Below are 27,965 nucleotides of genomic sequence, written 5' to 3' on the forward strand. Positions count from 1 at the left end.
AAGTGGATTTGAACATAAACTTTATTAGCAACTTTCAATTCTAATTCCTGATCTCCCCCACCCCTACTCTGCTGAGCAATGTCAGTTTCTATGTGACAAAAATGCTCTGGAAAACGGCAGTTTAAAAAATCCGCATCAGACTGCCAGCACATCTAGTAATTAGTCTTTGCACTACGGGGCACTATTTTAAATCGAGATTGTCATATTTCGGCTAAAGCATGCGACCCAGTTCTTCATAGAAATGGAAATCAATTCCCCCTGCTTTACAACCTAGCCTTTTGACTATGTTTAGGAGGAAAACACAGGGAGGAAATCTATCATTTTTATTCAAAAGGTCAAAACCTAAAAACACCGAAACAAAACACAAAGAACCCAACCCGAACTCCTTTGCTAAAAGGTAAAGGACTTCTTAGGATCTCTTCTTCAAACTTGAGAAAGAGAAGGGCTAACCTGCAGACCTGTCTCATGCATATGACGTGTATCAGCTAAATAGATGAAATGGGGTTTAATGTACATGTTTTCATGGTAAAGAACCAAGGGGGGCTGATGAAGGTTCTCATAAAACTAAAGCAACGACAGCACCTGAAGACAAAGCGTTCAATGCGTGACAGGGTGATGCCTGCAACCCGCTTACCAACGTCAGGGTCCACGGCTTGAACTCTGGTTAACAGAGCCTTGGTGGCTGTGTTCTCATAGACGCAGGCATTGTAGCGGTCAGAAGAAAACACAGGGGGGTTATCATTCACGTCCTCCAGGATTACGTGGATGGTGGACTGGCAGAATCTGCCACCCCCATCGGTGGCTTTGGCGATCAGGCTGTACACAGGGACCCTCTCCCGGTCCAACAGAGCCAAGGTCTTTAACTCGCCTGTGAACATAAATGGCAGCATGATTGGTCTGACTTTTTAAACACTCCATTTCTTTGGAGAGCAGAGGACCAATTAAATAAAGAATTCTCAACATAGGAAGGACTAATGGCATTTGGCCCTATCATCCCAAACTTTAAAAATGTAGCAAATTCAACAATTTTAGGTATCAGGGGAACATGAATAGGATTCTAGATGCAAAAACAAAACAGCTACATGACCTTTGAATTAATCCCTTTTTGAAACCTCTAGTATAGAAGCCTCTTTATTTCAGCTACATGGAGAAGCCCCAAATCTTTTTAAACCTCTTAACATTTACTCCGGAGATCAGTCTCTGGATTTCTGCTATATGCCCAGAAAACACACAGAGAATGGACTGGTATCTCTACTTCCCTGATGCTCAATGTTGTCAACAACCCTTAGACCCAGAAGGGCAGTCTCTTCGCCTCCAGATAGTCAACTTTTTACTTCATCATTTATAGGAAAACAGGTAATGCAAACAGAGGCTGGCCTTAGCGGTGATCAGGGTCTTGAAGGACCCCTACTGTGCAAGGGTTAACCCTTAACTTGCAGGATTGTGGAATGGCCTGAGGTTGCCCAGGGAGGAGTCAAGTGGTAGAAAACTTGAGGAGCAGGGCAAAGCAGCTCCTTAGCATCCTGCATGGAGTAAGGTGATGTCCGTATTTTAACCACTGGAACAGCTGTATTCGTGCCGAATACCAGCTTTTGTGAAGATTTCTGTGTTGTTTAACTTTCAGAAGATAATGACAACAAACACAGCGACAAACCTGAATAAATGTTATTTGGTGGAAAGTATGACTCACGAAATATTATCACTCTTAAATAAAATTAGTAGGTGTTATTTGGATGAAGCTACCTACATTTATTAAGGCAGTTCCTCCTTGAGCTTCCCGGCGATGGCCAGCCAGTTCTCAGACACAGGTTGGATCATTTCCCTCTCCTACTCAAAAAGCATCCAGTGGCTTTTCACTGGGATATTCAAGACACTCCGCAATCCGCTGGCCTAAAGTAGTTCTCCCTCCACTTTTGTATGTGGCATTACCTGGATTACTATGCTCTCTGCTCATGCTGTTCCTGTAACTTGTAGTATCCTGTTTAAGCCACTGAGAATCCTGGCTCAATTCAAATGCTAGTTATTCCTTTAAGCAGTTTCCTTTTTCCTTTTATCAGAATATTAGTTACATCCTCCTCTGTGCGCAGATAAGCTCTGCTTATATTTCTCCTGAACACTCATTTCATTCTACCTTTCATTATTATTATTCTTGGTTTACGTGCCTGTCTTCCCTACTGGATTACAGTATCTGTTGGGCATGATTTATTTTATTTATCTTGGAGTCTACCATAAATATCCCATAAAGTGCTTTTATGTCTACTGGCTGCTCAATAAATGTTACCTATTGAATACATAATCACCAGGCCCATCTAGCTGAGTAGTATATTCCCACGTAGCTAAGTCAGTGCTTTTCTGTAGGGTGCAACTGACATGGGAGTGGGGCAGGGAGGAGCCACTACCTTTCTGGAGACTAGTTATTGTTCACTAGGACTAACACCACACTGGAAATATGCAAGCTAGCCAACCTTTACACGTAAATTAAAAAACTGTCATGGGAGGGGCCATCCAATCCACAACACTAAAATAATTTGCCTCCATATAAAAGGCTTTTAAATTAGCTTTGGTCTTTAATGCCGGCATCTGCCTTTAGCTTATACAACCTTGTACCTCGTCAACTTTGCCTGAATACAAAGTAAGAGAACCTAAGCGTTCACACGACTGGAGAAAACTAGGCAAAAAGTTTAACAAAAACTGGACAACCGTGTTAAGAAGAATCAGAAAGGGACACTAAAGACGTTTCAAGAGGAGAAAAACTCTCCTTCCTATGCATTACTGTCTGATTTTTGCAACCTGCATTTGTGATCTAACTTCATATATACCTGTTATAAGCACATACCTTAAAACTAACAGCTCTGAGAAACAAGAGAAGCAAACAAAGATGTCTGCTTACTTGATGCTAATAAACGCAGGTCAAGTCTGGGCGAGTTTTACAAAGAAAATAAAAAGCTTCCATGGTCCAGAGCACCCATATTTGGACATGCTCCTACAATTTCTTAGAGTTGAAGATATTGAGCATCATGTTCTTGGGATGCAGAGAATGATACCCCAAAGTATGGTGCTTTGGCATGCTGAGTACTTTGAATTAAAAAAATCTGGAGGGCGTTAAAGCTGCCTTAGAACCAAGAACTTTCTTTTTTTTTTTTTTTTTTTTTTTTTTGAGACGGAGTTTCGCTCTTGTTACCCAGGCTGGAGTGCAATGGCGTGATCTCGGCTCACCGCAGCCTCCGCCTCCTGGGTTCAGGCAATTCTCCTGCCTCAGCCTCCTGAGTAGCTGGGATTATAGGCACGCACCACCATGCCCAGCTAATTTTTTGTATTTTTAGTAGAGACGGGGTTTCACCATGTTGACCATGGTTGGTCTCGCTCTCTCGACCTCGTGATCCACCCGCCTCGGCCTCCCAAAGTGCTGGGATTACAGGCTTGAGCCACCGCGCCCGGCCAAGAACCAAGAACTTTCAAACCTTCTCTTGTTCCCCCTCATCTCTCCCGAGTGCAGGTGGGACTCTATGAAATTTCCTCATCTGACTAAGAAAACTTCTTTCCAAAAGAAATGCATTTGTCTTAAGATCCCCCCTCCATAGAAATCTCATCAAATAACCAGGAAACATTGGCCACCAGAGAAGAGAAAAGAGACTAAAAGTCATCACCATGTCCAGAGAAACTTTTCATCTGTTCTTCTGAGGGCAGCTCTGTGAGATTAGCCAGGAGACTTTATCTGCATAACTAGACAACCTTTGTTCACGTCAGCTTAGTCCCTCACCTTCCCTAAATTTGCCAGTTCCATTGAGTTTCATAAGATAATTTTTTTTTTACAAAATAATGGGAGACTGCCAGGTCCACCCATTTCCTCCAAAAATTATTGAGCACCCCTCTAAAATTGCCCACAGTCCACCAACTTCCCTCTCACCTAGCAACAGCCTTAACCATGTGGTCCTTCTTTGAGTTTCTTATATTGGGGGGTGTGGTCCCCATGTGCATATAAGTACATCTGTATGCCTTTTCTTCTGTTAGTCTGCCTATTGTCAGTTCATTTCAGCAAACTTTCAGAACGGATGGAAGAAAAATTCTCTCTCCATCCCTACAAGAGGAAGTACACAACTATTCACCAGTGAGGAGACCACATGAGTTTAACTTCTCTCATTGATTAACAATGACATTTACCCAGAAAATAAATGTCAGCTTACCACTTTCTGGATCTAGAAAAAATTCACTGTTTCCAGATCCATAGAGTGTGTACCGTATATCTCCATTGGATCCAATATCAGCATCCTTTGCACTGACTTTCAGGATGAGTTTATTTGATGGAATATCTTCAGGAAGTAACGCTGTATATGCAACCTTGATAAAGGTGAAGGAAGGAAATGAAATTATTAGTATTTCTAGGGACAATTACCATATTTATCATTATATAGAATTTATAAATTCATTTATATAATTTAGCTTTTATTTTTTCTTTCACTACAGAAACATATTACAATATATTATGAAACACAGCCTATCTGCTGATCTGCCACTCCCATGCTCATTCATTTAACACACATTTATTGAGCATCAACTATGTGTTAGGTACCATTCTAAGTGCTAAGAGAACCACAGCAAAGAAAACAGAAGAACACCCCCAGTCTTGTGGAACCATGACACACAACACATATTGACCATGGTTGTCTGTTTTTTTGTTGCGCCCCAGTGAGTCCTAGGAATTCTCTTCAACTCTTTAAAGAGCCACTACCAGCATCTGGCATGAGTATGAGAGATTAAATCTACTTGCAATACTTTTTTAACCTATAGGACATTAATATTGTCTCTTGGTCCACGTGATTGAAAAGAATAATCGTGATTTAATTTCAGTATGAGAGAAAATAAAATCTAGTACTTGTACCTTGCATTGGCATTATGTTTTGTATAGGAGCAGAAAGGCTACTTCATAAGGAGCCTGGAGACCAGCCTGCAGCACCAACTTTGCCGCTAACCAAATGTGTAAGCTTATATAAACAAGCTAACATCCTGGAGAGTGGCCCATTTCTCTTTTATGTTATCAGTGATTCAAACAGAGTAAGTCCTAAAGTCCTTTATGATTTACTTAAAAAAATATTTAAGATACTTTTTTGGGATGGGGGGTGGCAGGGTACAAAATTAGGTATCTGATCTCGATACCTATACTTTTTTCACGGTTTCAGTGTTTCTTCCTAAACTTCACCTTCTACCCTCTTACACTCAATTGCAGATAAGAGCAGAAGTTTGCCTGGCCTTAAGAAGAAAAGTGAAATGCGTTTTAATTTTGGAGAAGCAGAGTAAAAACAGAGCCCTATCCCCACATCTCACCTGATCACACACTGGGCTATTGTCATTCACATCACTGACAGTCACTTCCACCATGGCCTGTGTGACAAACAGCCCATCAGTGGCAGTGATATTGAGAAAGTAAATGTCTTGTTCTTCTCTATCTAGAGGCCTCTTCACATAGACTTTCCACTCACTTTGCACCAGGCCCAGGGCAAACCTTCCTCGAGGGTTTCCTCCTGCAGTTTTAAAAAAAGAAAGGCTTTTGAAGATGTGCAATGAAATGTCTTAATCTACACCCACCTGGAAAGGTGCATGGGGGGGGTCATCTAGGTACTCCTCAAGCTGTATCATTTGTGATACTAAAAACATATTGATACTCCCTTTGATTCTTGAGCAACAAAGCATGGTATTTATATGCTTGGCTTGTGTGAAAAGCAAAACAGCAACTTCCCAAGATAATACAATCCACTTAGAGAAGCTGGAGATGATCTCTTGTTTAGTTCTCCTTAAGAACAATCAAATTCAAACTGTGCACAATCCATCGTCTTCTCAGGCTGACACAATTGTCTTTCCACTTAGTCTCAGGAGAGGATGTAACACACTCTAGCTCTTGTTACCAAGACAATTTCATTAGCCGTTGATTACGCAGTCAAGGAAAGGCAGTTAACTCTATTAAGGAATCTTTTAATGAAGGCTTTATCATACAGCTGTGCTCTTCTCATAAGAACTGGAGTTTGCGGGAGAAAAGTTCTCATGACAGAGGAAGGCCCATTAGTGTTAAATAGCCCTAACAAGGGGTCATTTAAAAAGCAGTTCAAAGATAAGCACTGCAATTAGACCAACTGTATCAAAGTGAAGCTGGGGAAAGTGGAAGAAAAGAAAACACATGAAGTGGAACAGCTTTCTAAGATCCTGAAGCACTGACAGTGGTCCCAGCGATATGACTTTTCCACGTCATTAAGCTACACGGGGGCAAAAGCAGCTTGGGGAACAAGATAGGAAGAAGGAAGAAGATAAGCGACCTTGACATAATCCCTAAGAGGCGAAAAAATGTCATTTCAGACACTGAGAAAGACTGAGCAAGAACACCGGCAAGAAGTCAGGAGTCAGGTTTGATGACTACCATTGCATTTATTTGGGCATTCAAGGTATTTATCATCTACTCTGGGCCAGACACTGTTCTAGGCAGCAGGGCCACATCAGTGGACTAAACCAGCAAAAGCACGTACTGTCTTGGCAGAACTCACATTCTGGAGGGAAAGGCTGAAAATAAATAAGGAACGTATACTCCATGCTGACCGCTATTTCAAAGAAAAACATGGAGCCATATTCCCTACTTACAATGAAGCTTTAAAAAGCAGAGGGTTCTACTGAAAAGACTGAGTGGGAAAAAGTGGGACTTGGAGTGCCAGATTATATTCTTGCTTATAAGGCAAGGGGCTGCTGAGTCTGAGGGCCCCGGCACTGGGCGTGGGGGCAAGCCACAGTGGAATACAATAAAACCAAATCAGCCAGACAGTGCGGAAAAGGGGAGCGCTGCATTTTCCTCTGGGGAGTGGTTCTTCACTGGGGATGACTGTGCCCTTCCCCTCTGTGGGGATATTTGTCAATGTCTGGACACATTTTTGCTTGTCACATCGGTGGGAGGGAAGTGATGGTGGTGGTATGTGCTACCGGCATGTAGTGGGTGGGGGCCAGGGAGGCTGCCAAATATCCTACAGTGCACAGCACAGCCTCCCAGAGTAAAGAGAATTATCTGGCCCCAGATGTCAAGAGCGCTGTGGCTGAGCAACCCTGCTCTAGGGAGCTTCGGGGTCCTCCCCGGGATATCACTTTCCTCTGCCACTGGCCAGGATTCAATTATGCGTTGGTTGAATATTATTTCAGCACACACAAATTTAACCTCTTTATTCAATGCTTTCAGTGCGGGCCCACACTGTTCTTTTGTTACATAAAATGATTAATGGTCCTTTGTTAATCGGAGGCAGCACAGCCAAGTTGTGTTACATCGAGAGCAAAAGTTAAATCTAATTAAAATCAGTTGGTGGTTGGCACTGCTAATAGTAACAGTAGCTTTAAGCTACTCCGTACTCATTACTTTGCTAAAGTCGATGGGATAGTCCCTTTAAATCATCCATTGGCAATTCAAAGGCTATCTATAAATAATTAAGGCTGAGTATTTTACAGTTTTTCCAAACAGAAAAGGACCCTTCAGAATGCCTAAGAAGCTTTTTTTTTTTCTGAAAGTAAATGCAAATGAGTCAAAGTGATGCTTCACATACCTCTTTCCTCACCACTATCTTTCATGTTTTAACTGCAGAAATACATATTTTAATAAAAGACAGAAGGTCTCAGATAAATCATAAAATGTATAAACTGCTTCAACGGGAAAACACCCTCAAGAGAACAGTCTCATAACTAAAAGGAAGAGAATCACGGCGAAAGTGTGGCAACCCCACGCATTGACACATTTGCTCTATTGTGGAACTTATTCTGCAGTGATTAATTAACTTTCCCACTAACATATTTAAGCAGATTCTGTGTCCTAAGGGCATTCTAATTAATTCATTTTTCACTGTGAATAATGTAGTTTTTCTCAAGGGAGGCCACCTGACTACAAGCATTGATGGATTCTTTACAATCTTTGGCACTTTATGTTCTGCCATTCAGTGGGACAACATAAAAATATTAGCTTTAAACCCCCCAAATAGTTTTTAGAAAGAATATCCCCACACAACCAACCCTCTCCTCTTTCAGTTAAAGGTCAGCTGACCCCCTGGAAAACTACACTGGCAAGAAACCCTTAGCCTCTCAGAGCAACAGTGACATTCTCCGTGCCTTCCTAGTGATTGACTTTGCCTGTCTTGGCTTTCCACCTACGCTACTACTTACTATTTTGAAAGACAGAAAAGAAATCCAAAAACATTTGGTTGTCAGAAGAAATAGCAGTTGATTTGTAGTTATAATTTAGGACTTCTCCGGGAGAGATCAAACCATGCCATCTAACGTGTGCACGTGTGTGCACGTGTGTTGCTATGACCGGCAGACATGTACCCGTGAAGCTTACTGCGATCGAACTATTTGCTTTGCTCAGTATTGCAAAAGATAGGAAAAAAGGAATATGCTTAAAGACATATCTCCCCACCAAAAAGTTGCTATTTTCATTCCTTCAACTGAGATATTTGGCAGGACTCTTTTTTAAATAGGAAGAGGTGACACAAAGACTAGTTACCAGTATGGGTAACACATTTACGGCAAATCTGTGAACACCAAACTATGGCTGAGTTAGCAACAGTCAACAAGCAAAAAAAAAAAACCCAGTCTACTCAGAAATCTTTTACCCAGCTCCAGAGAGGCTTCATTACACTCAACGCCTCATCCCATCTTCCTTCTCTCTTACTCTTCTGCTGCCATATTCCATCTTTCTTTATCATGCAGAGCATATAATGAAAACTGGTAGTGCTTACTCACCTGTAATATGGTAGCTCACTTGACGATTAACGTCGGACGTGTCTCTGTCCCAGGTGCTGAGGACAGCTACCACCTCACCCGGTGGGTCGCTCTCCTTCACATTCCCTCGGTACACTTCCTGTACAAAGACTGGCGCATTGTCATTTATATCTGTCACCCTGACAGAGACCAAGGCTGTGGAGGAAAGAGAGAACGCCTCTCCAAGGTCAGAGGCCACCACCGAGAAGGTGAATGTGGGGTCTGTCTCATGATCTAGGTCCTTCAGGGTACTGATCCAGCCTGTGTTGCTGTCAATATTGAATGCTTCCATTACCTTTTCCGGCTCGGAATCTGAGTGGAGGGAGTAAGTGACCTGCCCATTGGCTCCCCAATCCATATCAATCGCTCTCACCTGTGTGAGTTTGGTGCCAATCGGCATCCCTTCCATTATAATGGTGTCGTAGCTTGAAGTTTCAAAGACTGGCTTGTTGTCATTCAAATCCAATACCTTGATATCTACATCCACAGTAAACACAATGTCTACTTTGTCCAGGGGAATCGTGGCTGCTACTTTAAAGTGGAAAGCTGGGCTGGTTTCATGGTCGAGGCGCTTGTCAAGCTTAATAGTACCCGTTTCCTGCTCTATGATGAATACACCCCCTTTGTTATTTTCTGGCCGTTCCCCATTAACTGTGCTGAACCGGACATTCTGACTGGGCAAAATCCTCAGGATGTCCACTGTGCTCCCAATGGCTGTATCTTCTGCAATGGTAAAGGAATACTGAGACTGGGTGAAGGATGGCAAGAATGTTTCAGAGGGCAAGACGTGGATATAGACAGGAATGAGGGAGTGCTTCACTGGGATGCCCCCGTCTACTGCTTTGACAAAGAACGAAAGCACTGTATTTTTCAGCTGGTTAAAATTACCCTTTGTGACCATCCAGCCATTGTCAGGATCGATTTCCAGGAGGTCGGCCACTGAAACTGAGGCCTCGCTATAGAGGGAATAAATAATCCTTGAATTTGCACCATCGTCAGGATCTACGGCTTGAACCTGAGTGACCAAGTGGCCCCTTCCCACATCTGCCCTGACGCTGGCTCTATATTCCACTGTCATGAACTGGGGAGCGTTGTCATTTTCATCCACAACAATCACTCTCACAGTGCAGAACGTTGTTCTCCCTCCGCCATCCAGGGCCCTCACGAAAATACTAACATCCCCTTCTAGAGGGTTTTCCCGGTCTAGCCTTTCCGTGGTGATGACCTGCCCATTGCTGTCTATGAGGAATCTATCTTTGGCAAAGTCATTGATGATGGCATAGCTGATCTGCCCATAAGTCCCTGGATCACCATCTGTGGCTCGAACGTGAATCACCTTTGTTCCAGCAGCCGCGTTCTCTCTCACCTCAGCTACGTACGTGCTTTGTGAAAAGGCAGGGCTGTACAAGTTAGCCCCAAGTACCCTAATATGCACCTGTGCGGTGCTGGTGAACAACCCATCAGAGACAGACACATTGAGACTGTACAGGGGCTCCATCCGCTGCTTCCGGTGGTTGGACAATGTGATAACTCCACTCTTGCTGTCCATCAGAAAGCTCGTCCGGTCATTCCCAGATAAAATGCTATATTCCAACCGGTCATAGTCAGAACTGTCTGCATCAGAGGCTTGTACACAGGTTACAAAATGGCCCCGGGGGGCTAATTCACTCACATATGACTCATAAATGAGCTGATTAAAAACCGGAGGGTTGTCATTTACATCGGAGATATAGATATGAACCAGAACCTCACTGCTCAGTGCTGGGAAGCCACTGTCTGTTGATCTGACTTTCAAAGTGCAGTGTTGTACTAATTCATGGTCCAGCATCCGTGCCGTCAGGATTAAGCCACTGGAGCTATCTATGTGAAAATAATCCGTGCTGTTGTAGGTATCCTGGACAATCTGATAATGGACAATTTTATTGTTTTCCGAGTCTGCATCAGTAGAGACAATTTGTAAAACAGGTGTCCCGATGAGAGATGCTTCTGACAGTGTTGTATTGTAGGTGGGCTGATCGAAAATGGGGGGGTTGTCATTTACATCATTAACCAGCAAGTCAACAGTGACTTCAGCCCTAGCACCAGTAAGGGCGTCGCTGGCTCTTACTGTCAGCTTGTAAACGGATGTAACTTCATAATCCAAAGGGCTAACGACTTTCAGGACCCCAGTGTCAAAGTCAATGTTAAACTGTTTAAAAGGGTCCCCATCGATAATGATATATATGATGCCTTGGCCCTCTGGACTGGTGGCATTGATGCTTAGAATGGGTGTGTTCATTCTAATATCTTCATTGACCGATGCTGCATAAAAGGGCTTATCAAACACAGGCATTGCTTTGTTGACAATAGTGATGGGAAGCTCCACAGATGTAGACAAAGGAGGTTTTCCACCATCCTTGGCTAGGATGGTGACTCCATACTCAATGTTGGACAAGTCGGCGTTGAACGCTTCCTTTAAAAAAACATTCCCTGAATTAGGATTAATTTCAAAGTGGCCGTAGTCATCCTGGAGGACATAGGTCACTTCTCCATTTGCACCTTTATCTTTGTCAATAGCTGTCACCTGGTAAATCAGAGTCCCTGGTTCGGCATCCACTTGAACAGCAGCATAGTAAGGGAGGCCCAGAAAGACCGGAGAATTGTCATTTATGTCTTCAATGTTAACCCTGACCACCACTCTGGCCACACGCAGATGGTCCAGCTCACGGCTGGCTTCCACCACCAGCTCGTATAACTCTTGCTCTTCACGGTCAAAGGGGACTCCAGTCGTCTGAATGACCCCTGAGGTAGATTTTATCTTGAACTTATTTCCTGGGTTTAAGATGCTGTATTTTAAGGGCTCGTTAAGGCGGTTTCCAACAGCATTGACGATAGCGACTTTGGTTATGTTAGTATTGTTCTCCGCGATTGAGGTGGAATAGAAGCTTTGTGTAAAGTGGAGGCCGCTGTCCATGGCTTCTTTAACCATGATGTTGACCATGGATGTACTGTAGAACTTCCCATCGGACACTTTAACTATCAGCATGTAGTGATCCTTGGAGAGGTTGTTGTTTTTTATGGTAAGCACTCCACTGTTTGAGTCAATTAAAAAATGATCCAAGCTGCCTTCCATTAGGCTGTATGTCAGTTCAGGGGGTACCTCAGAGTCAGGATCTGTGGCACTAACTTTCAGAACCTCCACTCCAACATAGGTAGGTAGAAGTAAGACAGTCTCAAACACAGCCTGAGTAAAAACAGGTGGGTTATCATTCACATCTGTCACCTCAATGTTGACTTCAACGGGACTCTCTGCAGTCAGTTGGGGGCTACCACTGTCTCTCACATGCACATGGAAATGGAAATGGGCAATGGTTTCATGGTCTAGGTTGGCAATTGTTCTGATTGCACCTGTACTCGAGTCCACTGTGAAAAACTTTTTGGCTGTCGACTCCACAATCTGATACACAAGGAGAGCATTCCGGTTGCTGTCAGCATCTGTGGCTCGAATCACCAGTGGGCTGTTATCCAAGCTCCTGACAATGCTGTTAATGGGGGCAGCCTCACTTAGGCTGCCCGAGTATTGAGAAAAGAGAAAAACTGGGGCATTATCATTTTCATCAACAATCTGAATATTGACTGTTGCATTGGAAGCCATTCCTGCCATATTGGTGGCCTGAATGATGAGCTGATAAGAGGACATGCGCTCATAATCCAGGGCCTTCCTAGTAGTGATGACTCCAGAATATGGATTTATGGTAAAGATCCCATTAATGTCTCCATCTTTGACTTCATAAATGAGGGTAGACTGACTGATGGCAGAGATTAGAATGACTGATGTTCCAATGTCGACATTTTCATTTACTTCCGCTTGGTAGTCTTTGTGAGTGAACTTGGGGTGAGAATTATCAGACATGGTAACAGAAACGCGCACAATTGCAGTGGCAGACATCGGCGGGGATCCCTGATCTGTGACTTTGATGGATAGAACAAACTGACCCATCGTCGTCATGTCTGGTTCTTTGCAAATGGTGATGATGCCTAGGACTGGTTCAATCTTAAACGTGTTCCCAGTGTTTCCTAAAATACAGAAATCAATAGTGAAATGAGTTACAAGTGGGTCACTAAAATCCTTTTGATTAACTGTTTATCAACGGGTACCTTACTGCAATGTCACAAGTGGAAAGCAATTATAGTACTCATCTTTGTCATTCTGAAATGAAATGAGAGGCCCCTCTTTCCAGGGTATTGAAAAGCAACCAAAATGAGATTTCCAGTAATACGGTACATTTCAGATCAGTAGCTTCTAGATCTAGGTTAAAAAACAATGACAATAACACAGTATTGTGTGCATTCAAGTTGGGAAATAAGAGAGCCTGAAGAAGAGAACTTTCTGCCAAGAATGTATAGGCCTTCCTTATTTCCAGCCTTGTGAGAAGACAAATAGATTGAGAAGCCCATATATGAATGCCACAGTGTCCGGTTTTTTGTTCTAGGTTTAAAAAAGAGGGCTGTGGGAATAGTTTTAGATAATTATGAAGTAGTCAGTTGGATTCAGATGATCCCAAAAGCAAACTTTGCTAACATGGAATTGGCATTATTTTCACCCTGTCAAAAATGACTTTATCTAAAACACTACTTTGGCGAAGGCGTTTGTTCAGTCAGACAGCAAGAATTCTTGTCAAGTCACTATTTCCCTTGTACGTGTGAGGCATTTTCCTGACTCCTCCTCTATTCTCCACTCACGCTCTACCCCTCTCCTGTGCCTCTGAACACACACACGCACACACCTAGACAAAAACGTCAACATAAAAAGTTATAGGGCAGTTGCTCAATCTGTAATCATTCTATTCACTAACCATTTGAGAATGTTTCTAGTGCAGTAAGAAACCGTTGGGAATCTGAACCAGCACTGCAACCAAGAACCGGAGACACAATCCTTGTGAAACTGAAACCAGGGTACCCCACTTTGACATAGCTGGCAGGGGAAGGGCTATGGCCATGACACTGTAGCAGTTTAGAGCTCTGCTTCAGAAATGTGGTGGTTTGAAATCTGGGATCGTTGAGAATGAGAGAAGTAACAGCAATGAAGAATGGGGAAGACAAAATGTGGAGTATGTAAGGACAGTAGGTGGTGACAGAGCTGAAAGGCAGTGGGTAGTGTGAAGCTACACTCTTCACCAAGTTACTTTTTGCTTCTCCTATCAGGCTTTCTCATACTTCTCAAAGAACACACATGCTTCTGTGTTGAGATTCTTTTTAATCAAAAGTTAAAGCTCTTGGTTATTCAACTCTATCTGGACTTTTCTTTCTTTTTGAGCATTGTAGTATGATAAACATATAATTTAAATGTCAAAATCATTCAAATAGGGACCAGGATTGTTATGAGATCTGTGTCTATGTACTTCTTCCTATATTCTAATTATATCAAGTTTTCCATGTCTGAACACAGAAAGGTCCTGTTCATGTAACAGCTATTTCAAGAAGACACTTGCTTATTCTAAAAGACAAAGTATATCTAATAAAGAGGTCATTTTCATTCCAGCTCCCATATGTGAATATTAAACAATGTTGTCTTTGATGTCAGCATGATTCATTGCATTGCCACCTAAACACGGCCACTTGGTGATGACAACAATACAAAGCTCGATGATCTTATGAGTAAACTTTCAAAGTTGCAATGAATAGTGTCACGGAATTGAGTGTGAGTGCAAGAGGTGATTCACAGACCTTTGGAAGGGTAAATCGCTTCGCCTAAGCAACGGTCACCTTCCAGCGATGGCAGCAACCTGCGACCCTGACGGATGAATGCTACCGGAGCCAGGGCTCTTGGTGTTCATTGATTATGGTGCCCCACTGCAGAGTTCCTAGGTAAGTCCTCCCTCACTCCAGATCCAGCACATTCCTTCATACCCAGGAAGATATATTATGGTGGGCATGATGGGGAGCCAGCTTTTGACCTCAAATTTTCTTTTGTTTGTTTTTGAGATAGAGTCTTGCTCTGTCATCCAGGCTAGAGTGTAGTGGTTGATATGGGCTATGGGCTTACTGCAACCTCTGTCTTGCCTCAGCCTCCAGAGTACCTAGGACTACAGGCATGTACCACTATGCCCTGCTAATTTTTGTGTTTGTAGAGATGGGGTTTTGCCTGGTTGACCAGGCTGGTCTCAAACTCCTGACCTCAAGTGATCCACCCGCCTTGGCCTCCCAAGGTGCTGGGATTACAAGTGTGAGTCACCGTGTCTGGCCTCAAGTAGAAATTCACGACCCTGCTGTCCCATGGCTGGCTGATCTGCTTGTGACACCCTTCCAGAAGGGTGTGCTGGCACATCAGGTCCAAAGTTGGCCCTCTTCTTCTTTGCCTCTTTGACACACTGACCCATTCTCCTGGAATCCACTTCCTGCTTATTCTTTCCAGCTACATTTGAATCCTAAAAAATTGATCTCTGCTTGTTTTTCAGAATCTATGGCCTCTTGTAGATATTTGGCAATTGAATAAAAACTGTGCTTTTCCTATCACTTCTTATCTAGTCCACAACACAGTGTCTGCTACAAGAAGTTGCTCAATAATTAATTGATGAATGAATGAGAGGAGAGGTAAACCTAAAAAAAATCTTAGGCTGAGTGCGGTGACTCACGCTGGTAATCCCAGCACTTGGGGAGGCTGAGATGGGCGGATCACGAGGTCAGGAGATCGAGGTCATCCTGGCCCACAAGGTGAAACAGCGTCTCTACTAAAAATATTAAAAAATTAGCTGGGTGTGGTGGCACATGCCTGCAGTCCCAGCTACTCGGGAGGCTGAGGCAGGAGAATTGCTTGAACCCAGGAGGTGGAGATTACAGTGAGCCGAGGTCACACCACTGCAGTACAGCCTGGGGGACAGTGCAAGACTCTGTTTCAAAAAAAAAAAATACACACACACACACACACACACACACACACACACACACGTATCTTAAACTCTCTGTTTGTAGGCACCTTGGGATCCACATGGCCCCATCTGAACTCAATGCAGTCCCTGTCTCTCTTGTACAATCCCGCCACAAACCCACCATTGACACCAAACACAAAACTCAAAGTAGATATAAGACCTGAAGCTCTGCACTTAAATTCTGCCTCAGTCCTTCAGGCCACAATAAAAAGCTTCCATAGTTACTTGGGAGTACAGGCAGGAGACGGGAAATTTATAGCCCACTAATAAACAGAGTGAAATCTTGCTTATCTGATGTGTGTGAGAAAAGTTAAATAAAACATAATACTTTACACAACCATTTGTCATCTGCTTCCAAGTGTTGAAGCATCTGGGATCTGCCTCTCTTCTACCCTCAACTGGGAAGAAACCTGCTCCACTAGGACCAGTGCAGTCCAGGGTGGGTGTGTCTGTCTGTCTGTGAAGGGACTCACTGGCCCTTTGAGATTTATTGTGAGCACTGCAATCCTTACTAGCTTCTTACATATGATCAAAGGTCATTTTTGTTTTGAGATATCAATTATTCCCATGGTTTTCTGGAAGTCCAGGCTTTCTGTATAAAAGATGTTTTAAGGAAATAACTGTTCTGTCTTGTTTTAGGCCGTTAAAGAAATGACTGAGCACCACGGTGTAGTCTGCAGAGGTCACAAGACAAGCAGAGCAGTCTCTCTGGTTGGATGGCAGATTAAACTACTACTTAAAAAAAGCTGAACTGGTTGAAACACTATCTGACTATCTAAAAGGAGTATAAGTAGTAGGCTTAATGGCAAATGTGAAAAAGCAGGTGGAGATACACAGCAAATGTTTAGAACACGGTAAGAAAAGTAGAAATAAAACCTTGTATCTAAATGATTGCAGTGACCTGAAACAATGTATATGCATGAATGAATATGGGGCAAAGAAAAAGAACACAACATTGGAAAAAAGAATAAAAGAATAAAAAGAGTTGTTGGGTTAGATGACATTTTCTGAGATGTGATTTAAATATTCGTTTTCTAGAAAAGTTTCTTTATATTATCTGTGGAACCCAAAGAACAAAAATTATGTAATTAAGTAATAAAAAAAAGCCCATAAATCAAAGATGTAAAATAGCACTTCTAAGAAAATACTGGTCAGGCTTTAGATTGAAAGGAAAGTCCATGGAAACCTAGAAAAAAAAATAGGTAAATTCTGGGAACTTAGCTATTAGGAACTCGCATCTTTTCTTTTTCTTTTTTTAAATAGAGCTTAGCACAGAACCACGTAAAATGTGGGTCCCTAATACAAGAAATGGGTTTAGGTTATCATTCAATGCAAGATTTTTTTTTTTTTTTTTTTTAAGAAGGTTGTTGGCTTTCCTTTTTCTAAGATTTCCAGTCCAAAACTGCTATTCTAGCATTCATATTTTAATTCAACCCCTCTCAAAAATGCTCTACATTTAAATGAAGGGAGAGAAGCCTTTCCATCTCTGGCATGAAAGGAGATTGGATTTGGCATTATTCACGACAGACATAATGTTGCAGAACGTTTTGGAAATAAGTGGCTTGAATATTCAAAAAAGATGGAATGGGAAAGAAAGAATGGAGCAGATTAAGGATATCTGTCATTTCTCAGGTTATCTCTTGCTTAGCCATTCATCTCTCTGCCATACAAGCTTTCCTGCTATCAGTCTTCAACCGTCAGTAAACTATGGTCTTGCCTTAGAGAGGTTAAAATGAATTTTAAAACCTCTCAAATTTAACAAAACAAGAGCCTGTATCTATTTATGTCTCAGGTTCAGCGAGCAGTTCAGACTCCGTATCTACCATCCACTCTGCTGCAACTCAGGTTGCATCCAATGATGTGAATTTGTGCTAACTGTGAGGGTGAAGGAATTTCTGAAGCCCACAGACCACCTGTTGATAAGCAAAGGAAGACTTGTTAAGATTCAATTCACAGGACACCCTGGCAGCCCTCAAATGATGGGAGACTTTGGTGATTTTAGTCTGAGGCCCTGGCTTGTTGGCCCATGGGTAAAAGCCACTACATTTACTACATATTTCTTTTCTCCTCTCTAGCCTAGAAAATCCAAGATTGAACACAACAAAGGAAACTTTCCTTGTTATTAATGATGGAAAACCTATTACTGAAATGTCAAGAACTCAATCCACCATCCTCACCCAAATAGGGCAGGGGCTTGGCCAAAAAAGTTCATTTAGAGATGTTCCATTGTTAGTGATCTGAATTTTACACAGTGATAAACACTACCGAGGGTCGAATGCCATGCATTATGCTGAAATCTGTGCAGTGCAACAGCTCTCACCTGCTTCTATGGTATATATGAGTTCTGCGTTTTCCCCTTTGTCTTTGTCCAGAGCCGTCACTTGTAGAACAGCTGATCCCAGAGCAGCAGATTCAAACACAGATGCTTCATACAGTGGGTTGGTAAAATAAGGACTGTGATCATTAGCATCCTCCACATTCACAATGACTCGGGCCAAGTTTCTTCGATAAGGAAACTCCTGATCTCTGACCTTTAGGCAAAATACAAGAAGCGGTGGGACTTAAATCTTAAATTTCAAATAACTCACATGGCTTTGTCTGGGGTGAAAACAAAATGAAATAAAGCACTCAGAGTGCTTGACCTAGTTCCAGGCATCTAGTAGGTGCTCGATCAATGGTGATAGCATCAAGTGAGGAAACACCGTGAGCAATTTGAGAGCAGGGGTTACAACGGCTTTACTGCTCAGCCTAATGTCTGGCCTGTGGTCTGTGCTGCCTGTGTGTGTGGAACTGATGCCCTGATGTCACAAACGCAGTGCTGTGCTTGGGCTCTCCCCGTACCGTGACTTCCCCTTGTTATTTGTGTACACAGACGGTAATGGAATAGTGGACAGAGGCTCCTCGGCAGCAACAATTACAGAGGGGAATTAATGAACACAACGTAGGCATTTCCTTTCATCCATTCGACAAACATTTACCGTCACCTATCTGTTAAAGTCCCTGGCTTTGCTCTGGTGATTCAGCAGTGAATCTGATACGATTCCTGCCCTCAAGAAGCTTAGAGTCAAGGGGGAATACAAACAAGTAAATGGATGGGTATAACGCTCAGGGCTAAGTGTTCTCATGGGATGCACTAGAGGTGCTCGTAGAAAAGAAAGAAGACACTCACCTAGCTCTTCCCTTCCTAGAAAAGGTAACAAGAACAAGTAGAAATGGTAAAATGGTGGTGGTAGTGGGGTGTGGCCCTTTCAGGCAAAAAATCCAATATACAATGTACAAAGGCCTAGAGCTAAGAGAACCCTGACCCCTGGGCAGATGAGTCAAATCTTAATTTCTCACTTGGAGAAACATTAAATAAAATGTCACACTTTACACAACCATTTGTCATTTGCTTCAAAGTGCTGAAGCATCCCCTTTCTGATTTCACCAAAAAACCTTGCTTGGCAGTTTTAAAGTTTCTCCTAGCTTGCATATGGCAGAAGCTTGCAAATAATCATTTCTTTAAACACACAGTTTTGCTACGATTTAATGTAGCACTAATCAAATATGTACTCTTGGCTTTTTAAATTTTAAACTCCATACCTGCAGAGAGATGTGAAGAAATGAGAAAATACACCAAGAAGAGCCAACAAAGAGAAAGAGGTTTTTAGAAACAGCACTTAGGAGGAAGGAGCGGCATGACTAAAACGGCTTAGACAGCAGAAAGGCAGTATAAAAGCAGTTGTTGGCTCTAAATGTTCAATTATATAAGTGATAAGTGGTAGAGGGTGACCAAACTGAATTCTGAGTTTGTTAAAGAAAGAATGAATAGAAGTAACTTAAAGAATCATGAGAATGGAGTTAGTCACTAGCACAAGGTTTCTGCCCTTGGACAAAACACATGCAGAATTAACCCAGTGAATATCCTCCATTTCCCTGTCTGCAGACTGCTCTGCCATATCTAAGGACCAACCTAACCTCTTTCTTTGGGGATTGTTGAAATGTAGGTCAGTTCCAACTAAATTTAAGTTCCCAGGGAACAGGAACTTTGTCTTTTTTGTATCCTCAGTGCTTAGAAGAGTGCTTGGTGCACAGTAAGTGCTTGAGAAATACATGTTAAATGAATGAAGGAAGGGCCAGAGAGATGTCTGCAAGACTTCTACAATGACCACTTCTGTTTCCCGGAGTCTTAGCAGAAACCGTAGCTAAGTGCATGAAACTCAGGTTTCTTCTTGTCCAGGAATGTTTCTAGTCTTACGAAAGAAAAGGAGCACTTAGTGAAACATTACTTTCAGCTGCTTAGGAGTTTGTAGTGTCTTAGCGTAGTATTTTAAAGCCAATCAGTGCAGAAGATTAAGTCTATCCTTCTACTTGGTCTTAAAGGAACACAATAGAGGCTCTGATAGGAAGTGGCTGTGCAACGCCCTGGGGATTCTTGGCTGAAGGGACAGACTTCAGGCCATAAGTTAATCAACGATGTTTCTTATTAATCTCTACTTCCCAATTATGTGGACCAGAAAAATACCGCTTTAAAAGTAAAGCAATTTCTCCTATATAATTTGGAGGCCCCATGAACACAAACTCAGATTTATACTGGGCAGGCTTTAGCATGTATTGAGATCTCTTTTGTGTGCCAGTATTTACTAGTAGGTCCCATGCCAGTCCAGTAAGTAATAAATTGTTTTTCTAAATCCTTCCAAGGACTGAGCATTGCATAGGTTGAGAAAATGACTACCCTTGTGATTAACTTCTCAAGGAATGTCTTTTCAATTTTTCTATGAAATCTTCTGGGTGCACACCAACCCCAGAACCTGGGAACATGACCTGTTCCTTCCCTCTCAAGTCAGTCTGTTTGGAGCATTTATTGAGCAGTCACTGCTGCAGAACTTATCTAATATTTCCGTTTGGCAAAAACATAGAGTTGCTATCTAACAACAGTAGTTCTTCATTGAAATACAAAGGCAAAAAGGCAAAAATGAATGCAATCTGTCTGTGAAAAGACCAAATTTACAACTACTTATAAAAGTTAGGAGCCCTATACTTCTGAAGGCTGACACGTGTGGCTTGAACAGTCAGTGGTTCCGCAGAAGAGCAAATCAGGATTTAGGTCCTACCATTATGTTGAGAATGTGCTTGTCCTGGGCCTCATGGTCCAGCCTCTCCGCAGTATAGAGCACGCCAGTGCTAGGGTCAATCCGGAATTTTCTCATGCTGATGGAGTCGATGCTGCTGTGAATAGTGTAGCTCAGCTTGTGTTTCTCGTCTCTATCTGTGGCTTCAATCTGCAGGATCTCTGTGTCTGGAAGCACATCCTCGGAAATTGTCACGTCATAATTCGGCTGAGAGAATTCTGGGCCATTATCATTATTATCCAGCACTTTGATGAATACCTATAGTTAAAAAAAAAAAAAGACAAGAATGATGACTAATGCTGATTTGCTCATTGCTAATAAAGTATGCCCTCCCTCCTTCTTTTCCCCCTTCCACGTCCTTGGATCCTAGCTTCTGGTAGCTCTCTCAGCATAGAGGAAGCTCTCTTATAAAAACACTCTCTAATCAGAGGTTGACAACAAACCAGTAGTTTACGTTAGCAGGAACATAAACTCTGAGCTGATCAATAGTCTCACTATTAATTGAACAGCTGAGACAGCCACCTGAAGGTGATCATTCTGTAGAATTCGTTGAGACACAATGTAAACGATCACAAGGTGACCTTCGTTTGTTAAGTTGCCATTATCTTAAGTTCTTGTTACATGTTTTCCTCTTGGTGGACTTCTGTGGAGGCAGGATGGGAAAAGGAGCACAGAAAAGGCAAAGGAATGAATGAGGTAGACTCAGAGCCGTCACAGCTTCTCAATGGTCACGTCCTCACACTGTGGTTGGCCTGATTGGAGGATCTAGCAAAGAACGTGGCACTAACTATAGCTAAGAAATGAAGTTTCCCAATTACAAAATTTTCAAATGGTTTTCTTTCATAAAGCGTTTTGTTACATAAATTTTCAGACAAATATGAATTAGTGAACCCTCAGATATTTATCACTCAGATTTGATAATAATCAATTGCTATTCTGGTTTTATCATACTTCCACTCATGCCCACCTGTTCCCCCAAGTTATTTTAAAGCAGATCCCAGCCATCATGTAATTTCAGTATGCATCTATAAAAGACAGGACTCTTAGAATAAACACAAACACACGTCATACCATTGCCGCGCCTAAACAGAGAATGGTTTCTTAACGTCCTCAAACAGCCCATTGGTGTTCATGCTTCTCTAACTATTTTCCATGTGTTTTGTGTTTGTTTATACACATATATGTGTACGTTTATTCATAATTTCCATGTATTTTGTTTATACACAAATATGTATACATATATTCAAATAATACATATTTGCATATCTTTTAATCAAGATAGGCAAATAAGTTCCAAACACTGCATCTGGTTGATACATCCATAAATGGGTTAATTATATTTGAATTTAGAGGGTGTCCCTCAAACTCCTCTCTACTTGTAATTTTTACGGCGTTACGGTTGATACTAAAGAACTGAGCCATTTTCTCTTTAGTTCCCACAGTCTGAAATTTGGTCATAGCATGCCTGTGGTTTTGTTCTTCATGTTCCTCTGTCCCCTGTATTTCTTAAAAATTAATAGTTGGATCTAAAAGGCTTGCTAAGATTCAATTTGATTTTTTCTTGTTTTAGGAATTTTCTTTTTTCGTGTGTGTGTGTGTGTGTGTGTGTGTGTGTGTGTTTGGACAAAACTCCTTCATAAGTGATTTGGTGAACTTCCATCTGGAGATACACACTATTTGGTTCTCTCTCTTGTTCTGTGATATTAGCAGACACTGGCAATCACCATACAGATAATTCTTTAAAAAGTTCCGAATGATAATGTTCTAATGCTATGATTTTCTTCCTTGTTTATTAGTTGGAACAGTTCTCTGAAAAGAAACTTCTCAACTATTTGGTTACTGTGAAGTACATTTCATATAGGAAAAGTAGGATAAATAATTTTTCCCTTTATTGATTTGAAACAATGAGTTGGTTCTTTGGCTCCTCCCAAAGTGAATACTGAGGGATTCTTTTTCAACCATTATTTTGAACTCATGAATTTGATCACATCTGATTTGCTTCTTTCCATATAGTTATTACACTGATGATGCACATATAGCCCTACCTTGGCCTGTAGGAGCCTCTTCTAATTAGTTCCTGACATCTTTTGACACAGCCCTAGTACTCTTTTACAGCTTCCTTGCTTTCTGAAAATTGCTACCAGTAATTTTCCCAGTGTTACCTTGTACATTTCCTATCCCAATCTTGAATTACCCATTTCTCCAAAATGGCTTGTTTCCTTTTCAGTTGGAAGTGATATTTAGAGACCATGATCCACTGCTAGGAATGCTTATTGCCTATTGGGTTTGTTATTATGTTTCAGCGTTATTCACCGGACAGAGTCAGGAAAGGTTTGCGGGTTTTTTTAAGCTAAATATTTCATGAGTTCATATTGCTGCTGCTTATTCAAAATTATAGCATCAAAGTTTTTACTTAATCTCGTGGATTTCACATTTGTATCTCCTTTCTCTCATGCTGAAATTTCTCACGCTTAAGACATCATCGAAATTATTCATTGCTTTATTTGAACCACATGCACAAAAATCTCATAATAATTCTAACATTCTTATAATTACATTACAGTTATCATTAAAGACAATTTTAATATTATCTTGTAGTTCTTTTTGTCCTTAAGATTTATCCAACTAGGAATATATAGTCAAATCAGTGTGTTTAAAGTCACTTAAGATAGTTCTTTTCTGTGTAGATGTGCCACCAACTCGATATACATCTAAGATTATTTGTTTCCATTTGTGTTTGAATTTTAGACTTACTTTTTAAATATTTAATATTATATGTAAAGGTACCAGAGTCAAGTTTACAAAAAAGATATATTCAAAGAATTTCAGCTTCTATACCTTCCCCTATATTCTATTCCCTTCTCCTACAGATAACTCTAAAAAACATGGTATGGTTGACCCATCACATGTTTTGTTAATATAAACATACTGTATACACTGTTAAATGTTTCATTTAACATTCCATTAACATTACAGTTACAATTAACATAACATTAACATTGGTTCTCAACGAGGGATGCTGTTGTCTTCCATAGGACATTTAGCAGTGCCTAAAGGCATTTTTGGTTGTCACAGTGGGAGGAGGACTGTTTCTGACATCTAGTGGGTACAGGCCAGGGATGCAGCTAAACATTCTACAATGGCACAGGACAGTCTCCACAACAAAGAATTATCTAACCCAACATGCCAATAGTGTTGCTGTGGAGAAACCCTACCTTATATTCTGAAGATAATGTCATGGAAGTACAGAGATACTTTTCCAGTGAGTAGATGAATCAATTCAACTATTTTTCTACTGGTGTTCATTACGATGTCTCCAATTTTTGTTCTTAGAGTGTGCAAGGAGAAGCCTCGTGCCCTTGAGGTTTTTTTTTTTTCCCCATATTTTTTGCTAGCACATATTTACGTTCTAGAATTGGGATAGTTAGATCAAAGTATAGGTGCTTATTTAGTTTTTATATATATTCCCATATTTCCCTTGCTCAAAGGTTTTATCGTTTTGCATTCCCAAAATAATATATAAGAATGATTGTCTCTCACAACCTTGCCAACAGAATATGTAGTAAGACTTCTAGATTTTTTGCCTATCTGATAGATGAGAAATGGCATTTCAGTATAGTTTTAATTTACCTTCCTCTTATTTTTGAGGTTGGAGCAATTTTTCACATATTTAGGAGCCATTTGCATTTTTTTCTGTTTAATTATTTGTATCTCATCTCATTCTTCTATAGGTTAGATGGCCTCTTGTTCTTTATTTTTGGAAGTTGGTGATATAAATCGCAAATTTGTTTCCAATTTTGTCATGTAGTTTTATTTTGCTTATGGTGGATTTTTTTCTCTTTCTATGCAAAAGTGAATACATCAATCTTTTATCGTTTCTGGATTCACAGTTTAGACTATTTTGTGAACTTTCAGGTTATAAATGAACACATTCATTTTAAAAAATGCATTTGTATGTTTTCCTTTCTTTCATTTACATCTCTAATCCACTTGGAATTTTTCCTGGTATACTGTGATTATTTTCCATATGGTTCTCCATTTGTCTCCATGCCACTCTTTAGAAAATCCATATTTCTAGATTTTCTATTCTGTTTCATTCATTGGTTTATCTGTCTTTTCATGTATCAGTGCCAAAAGGTTTTAATTATAGAGGATTTATAGTACATTTTAATGTTTGGAAAGGCTAGGCCCTCTTGTTCTTCTTTCTCAGGGTTTTCCTGGCTATTCTTGCTGCTGCTTCTTAATAAACCCGTATAGCACACGATAGAAATTGTTAATTGCAATTATGCTATACGTACAGGTTAACTGAAGGAAAACTGACTTCTTTCTAATGTAGTCTTCCTATCCAAGAACATGGTTTATCTTTTTTTCATTTGTTCAATATACTGTTGTATTTTTCTGGGAACATTTAGTTTACCTTAAATAGGTTTTGAACACTTTTTCAAGTTTATATATATGCTACCCTAAGCAGTCTTCTTTTCCAATATATCTTTTCACTGTTTTTTTTTTCTGGGGGGGGGCGTTATATACATGTAAGCTCATGATTTTTGTATGTTAAATTTTTAACCTCTGATTTTACTAAATTTTCGTATCACTTAGAGAGGTTTTTCCATTCAGTCTGTTGAGTTTTTCAGATATATATAATTATACTACATGCAAACAGAGATACTTTTACCCTTTTCTTTAAGGCACAAACTGCTCTGTCTTGTCCAATTGCATTGGCTATTACAGTATGAACACAGTGATGCTGTTGTCTGATTTCTAACAGAAAAATCCACTAGTTATTCTCCATTAAATAGCATGCTAGTGTTTGGCTGTATTGTAGAACACGATTTACTTTCAAAAATAAATGCAACCAGATTAAGCCTACCTGTGTAAATGGCTGCACACTCTCACTCACTTTGGTACAAATATGCCTTTTCTGAGGGAAAGACAAGGGTGGTGGTGCCGCCACCTCCAAGACTTGCCATTCAGAGTAAGCTTGACATGGGACAAGCTTTGCCGTGGAGTAGTTTGTGGTAGAAAAAGGGTTAAAAAGTGTGCTGGTAAAGTTTTGGGCATTGTTTTTTCTCCACTGTATTTGCAGAACCATACTAGATTCTTTGAATGCCAATTCTTTCATTTACAAAGTCCAAGTTAACTTAGTCAAGATGCTAAAATATTTGTGTTCAGTTATATTAATGGGATGAAAAAGCCTTTCTGGCCAGCAAGCCTGCCCTGACCTTCACAAAGTTCCAAAATTGATGTGCTCTTGAAAAGCTTGCCTCTTTTTGCTTGCTTTGTCTTACGCCTAATCTACAGTCAGAACAAGTGTTTCTCTGTAAAAGACTTCCTTCTCCTCATTTGCTTTTTATTTCCCACAGCCGGGGCCATTTGTGAGCTCCTGAACTAACAAACAAAGCAAAGTAACTCTCAAAGATGTTGTGTTCAAAATGGTAATTGAAGTGCCTAAAGAAGCATAATGAAATCAAAGCAGGAGGAAACCTGAATATAGGAAGTCTCTTCAGAGCTGGTTTCAATGCTGCCCACCACAAACACTTCGGGTTTTGCTGGCTCTTCTAAGCTAACTCTGGGTAGATGCCAAGCTCTGCTTCACAAAGGCTCACGAAGTGTCCATGGGGCGAGCTGTAGGGTGAAAGCGCTGTCTTTTATTAGAACCAATTAAGTCCTAAATTACTGAAATTCTCTTATGCCTCTGCTGGCATTCCAAAACCATATTTAACACATTCTATAGTTATGCTTTCAAGGGTGAAGCTCCTTGTATTCTTCTCAGGTTTACAAGTTTTGTTTATCAACGGATAAGTAGAAAAATCCCATCAGCGTGTACTGGTTTTACAGTTTATAAATCTGTATTACATTCATTTCCTGGATTTTGTTACATCTGGTTTATCAGTGGGGAAGGTGAGAATTAGGGAAGTTAAAGGATGTGTCTATAGTCCTGATGGCAAGGCCAGACTCAACCTCAGGTATTACAGAGCCAGTTCTGTATTCATCCCATCCTATCATATCCATGTGCATTTAAGTGACACGCTAAACATAAATGCATGTAACCCTTATTACATACAATGTGTACAAATATTATGTAGTTTGCTATAGAGAAATCCTAATTTATAAAATAGATAACTGATTCCATTCTCATTTCGGGAACATCCATTATGAGCTTATTTTAAATATAAAGATCCCTGGTGCCTTGAAAATTAGAATTTATATTCAAAAATTGATTTCCTCATATGGTTTCAAGCCCAGATCTATTACATAGAGTGAAATTTTATTATTATTTTATTATTTTTGGGATAGGGTCTCCCTCTGTCTCCTAGGCTGGAGTGCAGTGGCACAATCATAGCTCACTGCGGTTTCAGACTCACACCTCAGACTCCCAAAGAGCTGGGACCATCGGAGTGTACCACCAGGCCTGGCTAACTTTTTGTTTTGCAGAGACAAGTTCTCACTATGTTACTCGGGCTGGTCTCAAACGCCTGGCCTCAAGCAATCCTTCCCCCTTGGCCTCCCAAAGTGCTGGGATTACAGGCATGAGCTACCATACCTTGCCCCCATCATTTTTTTCTTTAATTAAAAAAGTCTTTCATTTTAAGCTTTGGCTTGCTGCCTTATTTTATCTACATACATTTGTACTTGTTCCAGCATTTTCCTAATCTAAATACACAAGGAAAGTGTAGGCCACCACCTTTTTTCACCTGCTGAGAGGCAGATGCCACAAAAGGAGATGAAGGGGAAAACCCGGATGAGGGAGCTGTCCTGTGGGAGGCTGTTTTCTAGGGAATCATAGAGCAGCTGTAGCAAAAATGATTTGTTTCTTCCCCTTTGTAAAGTAGGTTCAGGATGAAAGGAGGCCATAAAACAACGTCCAAATCTACAAGATAAAAAGCTACTTTTTAAGGAAGCAGGCCATTTAGAAACTCCAACCCCAAGAGGTTAGAGACGAGAGAGGAGGCATGAAATCCTCCAAGTGGTGAAGATCAAGACTAACCTTAGGAATTCAGGTCACAGCCCTCCTAGCCCCAGTACATGCAGGCCCTCTGGCAGAAAGACTGGCCAATTTCATTAACCGTCTTTGTGAGGCTTTAGAGTTTTGGAGATTATCTGAAAGAGATTTTTAAATCTCAGGTTTGGCTATGAAGCATTTGGATACAAGCTGATTTTCCTATCTTTTACA

At 40.9% G+C, this 27,965-nt stretch overlaps 1 protein-coding gene across 4 annotated transcripts in view; it reads right to left on the reverse strand.

Annotated features, from left to right (window-relative positions):
• Positions 1-27,965, reverse strand: part of FAT3 (FAT atypical cadherin 3) — a 669,312-nt gene that overhangs the window by 90,224 nt on the left and 551,123 nt on the right. For all 4 annotated transcript variants that reach the window (XM_003941495.4, XM_039462301.2, XM_074400335.1 and 1 more), the window contains 6 exons: positions 20,774-21,049; positions 18,001-18,211; positions 8,755-12,828; positions 5,323-5,519; positions 4,185-4,338; positions 635-868 (listed from right to left, as the gene is read on the reverse strand). In XM_003941495.4, the coding sequence (XP_003941544.3) occupies positions 635-868; positions 4,185-4,338; positions 5,323-5,519; positions 8,755-12,828; positions 18,001-18,211; positions 20,774-21,049 (5,146 nt within the window). The remainder of the gene's footprint in view (positions 1-634; positions 869-4,184; positions 4,339-5,322; positions 5,520-8,754; positions 12,829-18,000; positions 18,212-20,773; positions 21,050-27,965) is intronic.

The sequence above is a fragment of the Saimiri boliviensis genome, chromosome 6, assembly GCF_048565385.1.
Source record: "Saimiri boliviensis isolate mSaiBol1 chromosome 6, mSaiBol1.pri, whole genome shotgun sequence".
NCBI lineage: Eukaryota > Metazoa > Chordata > Mammalia > Primates > Cebidae > Saimiri > Saimiri boliviensis.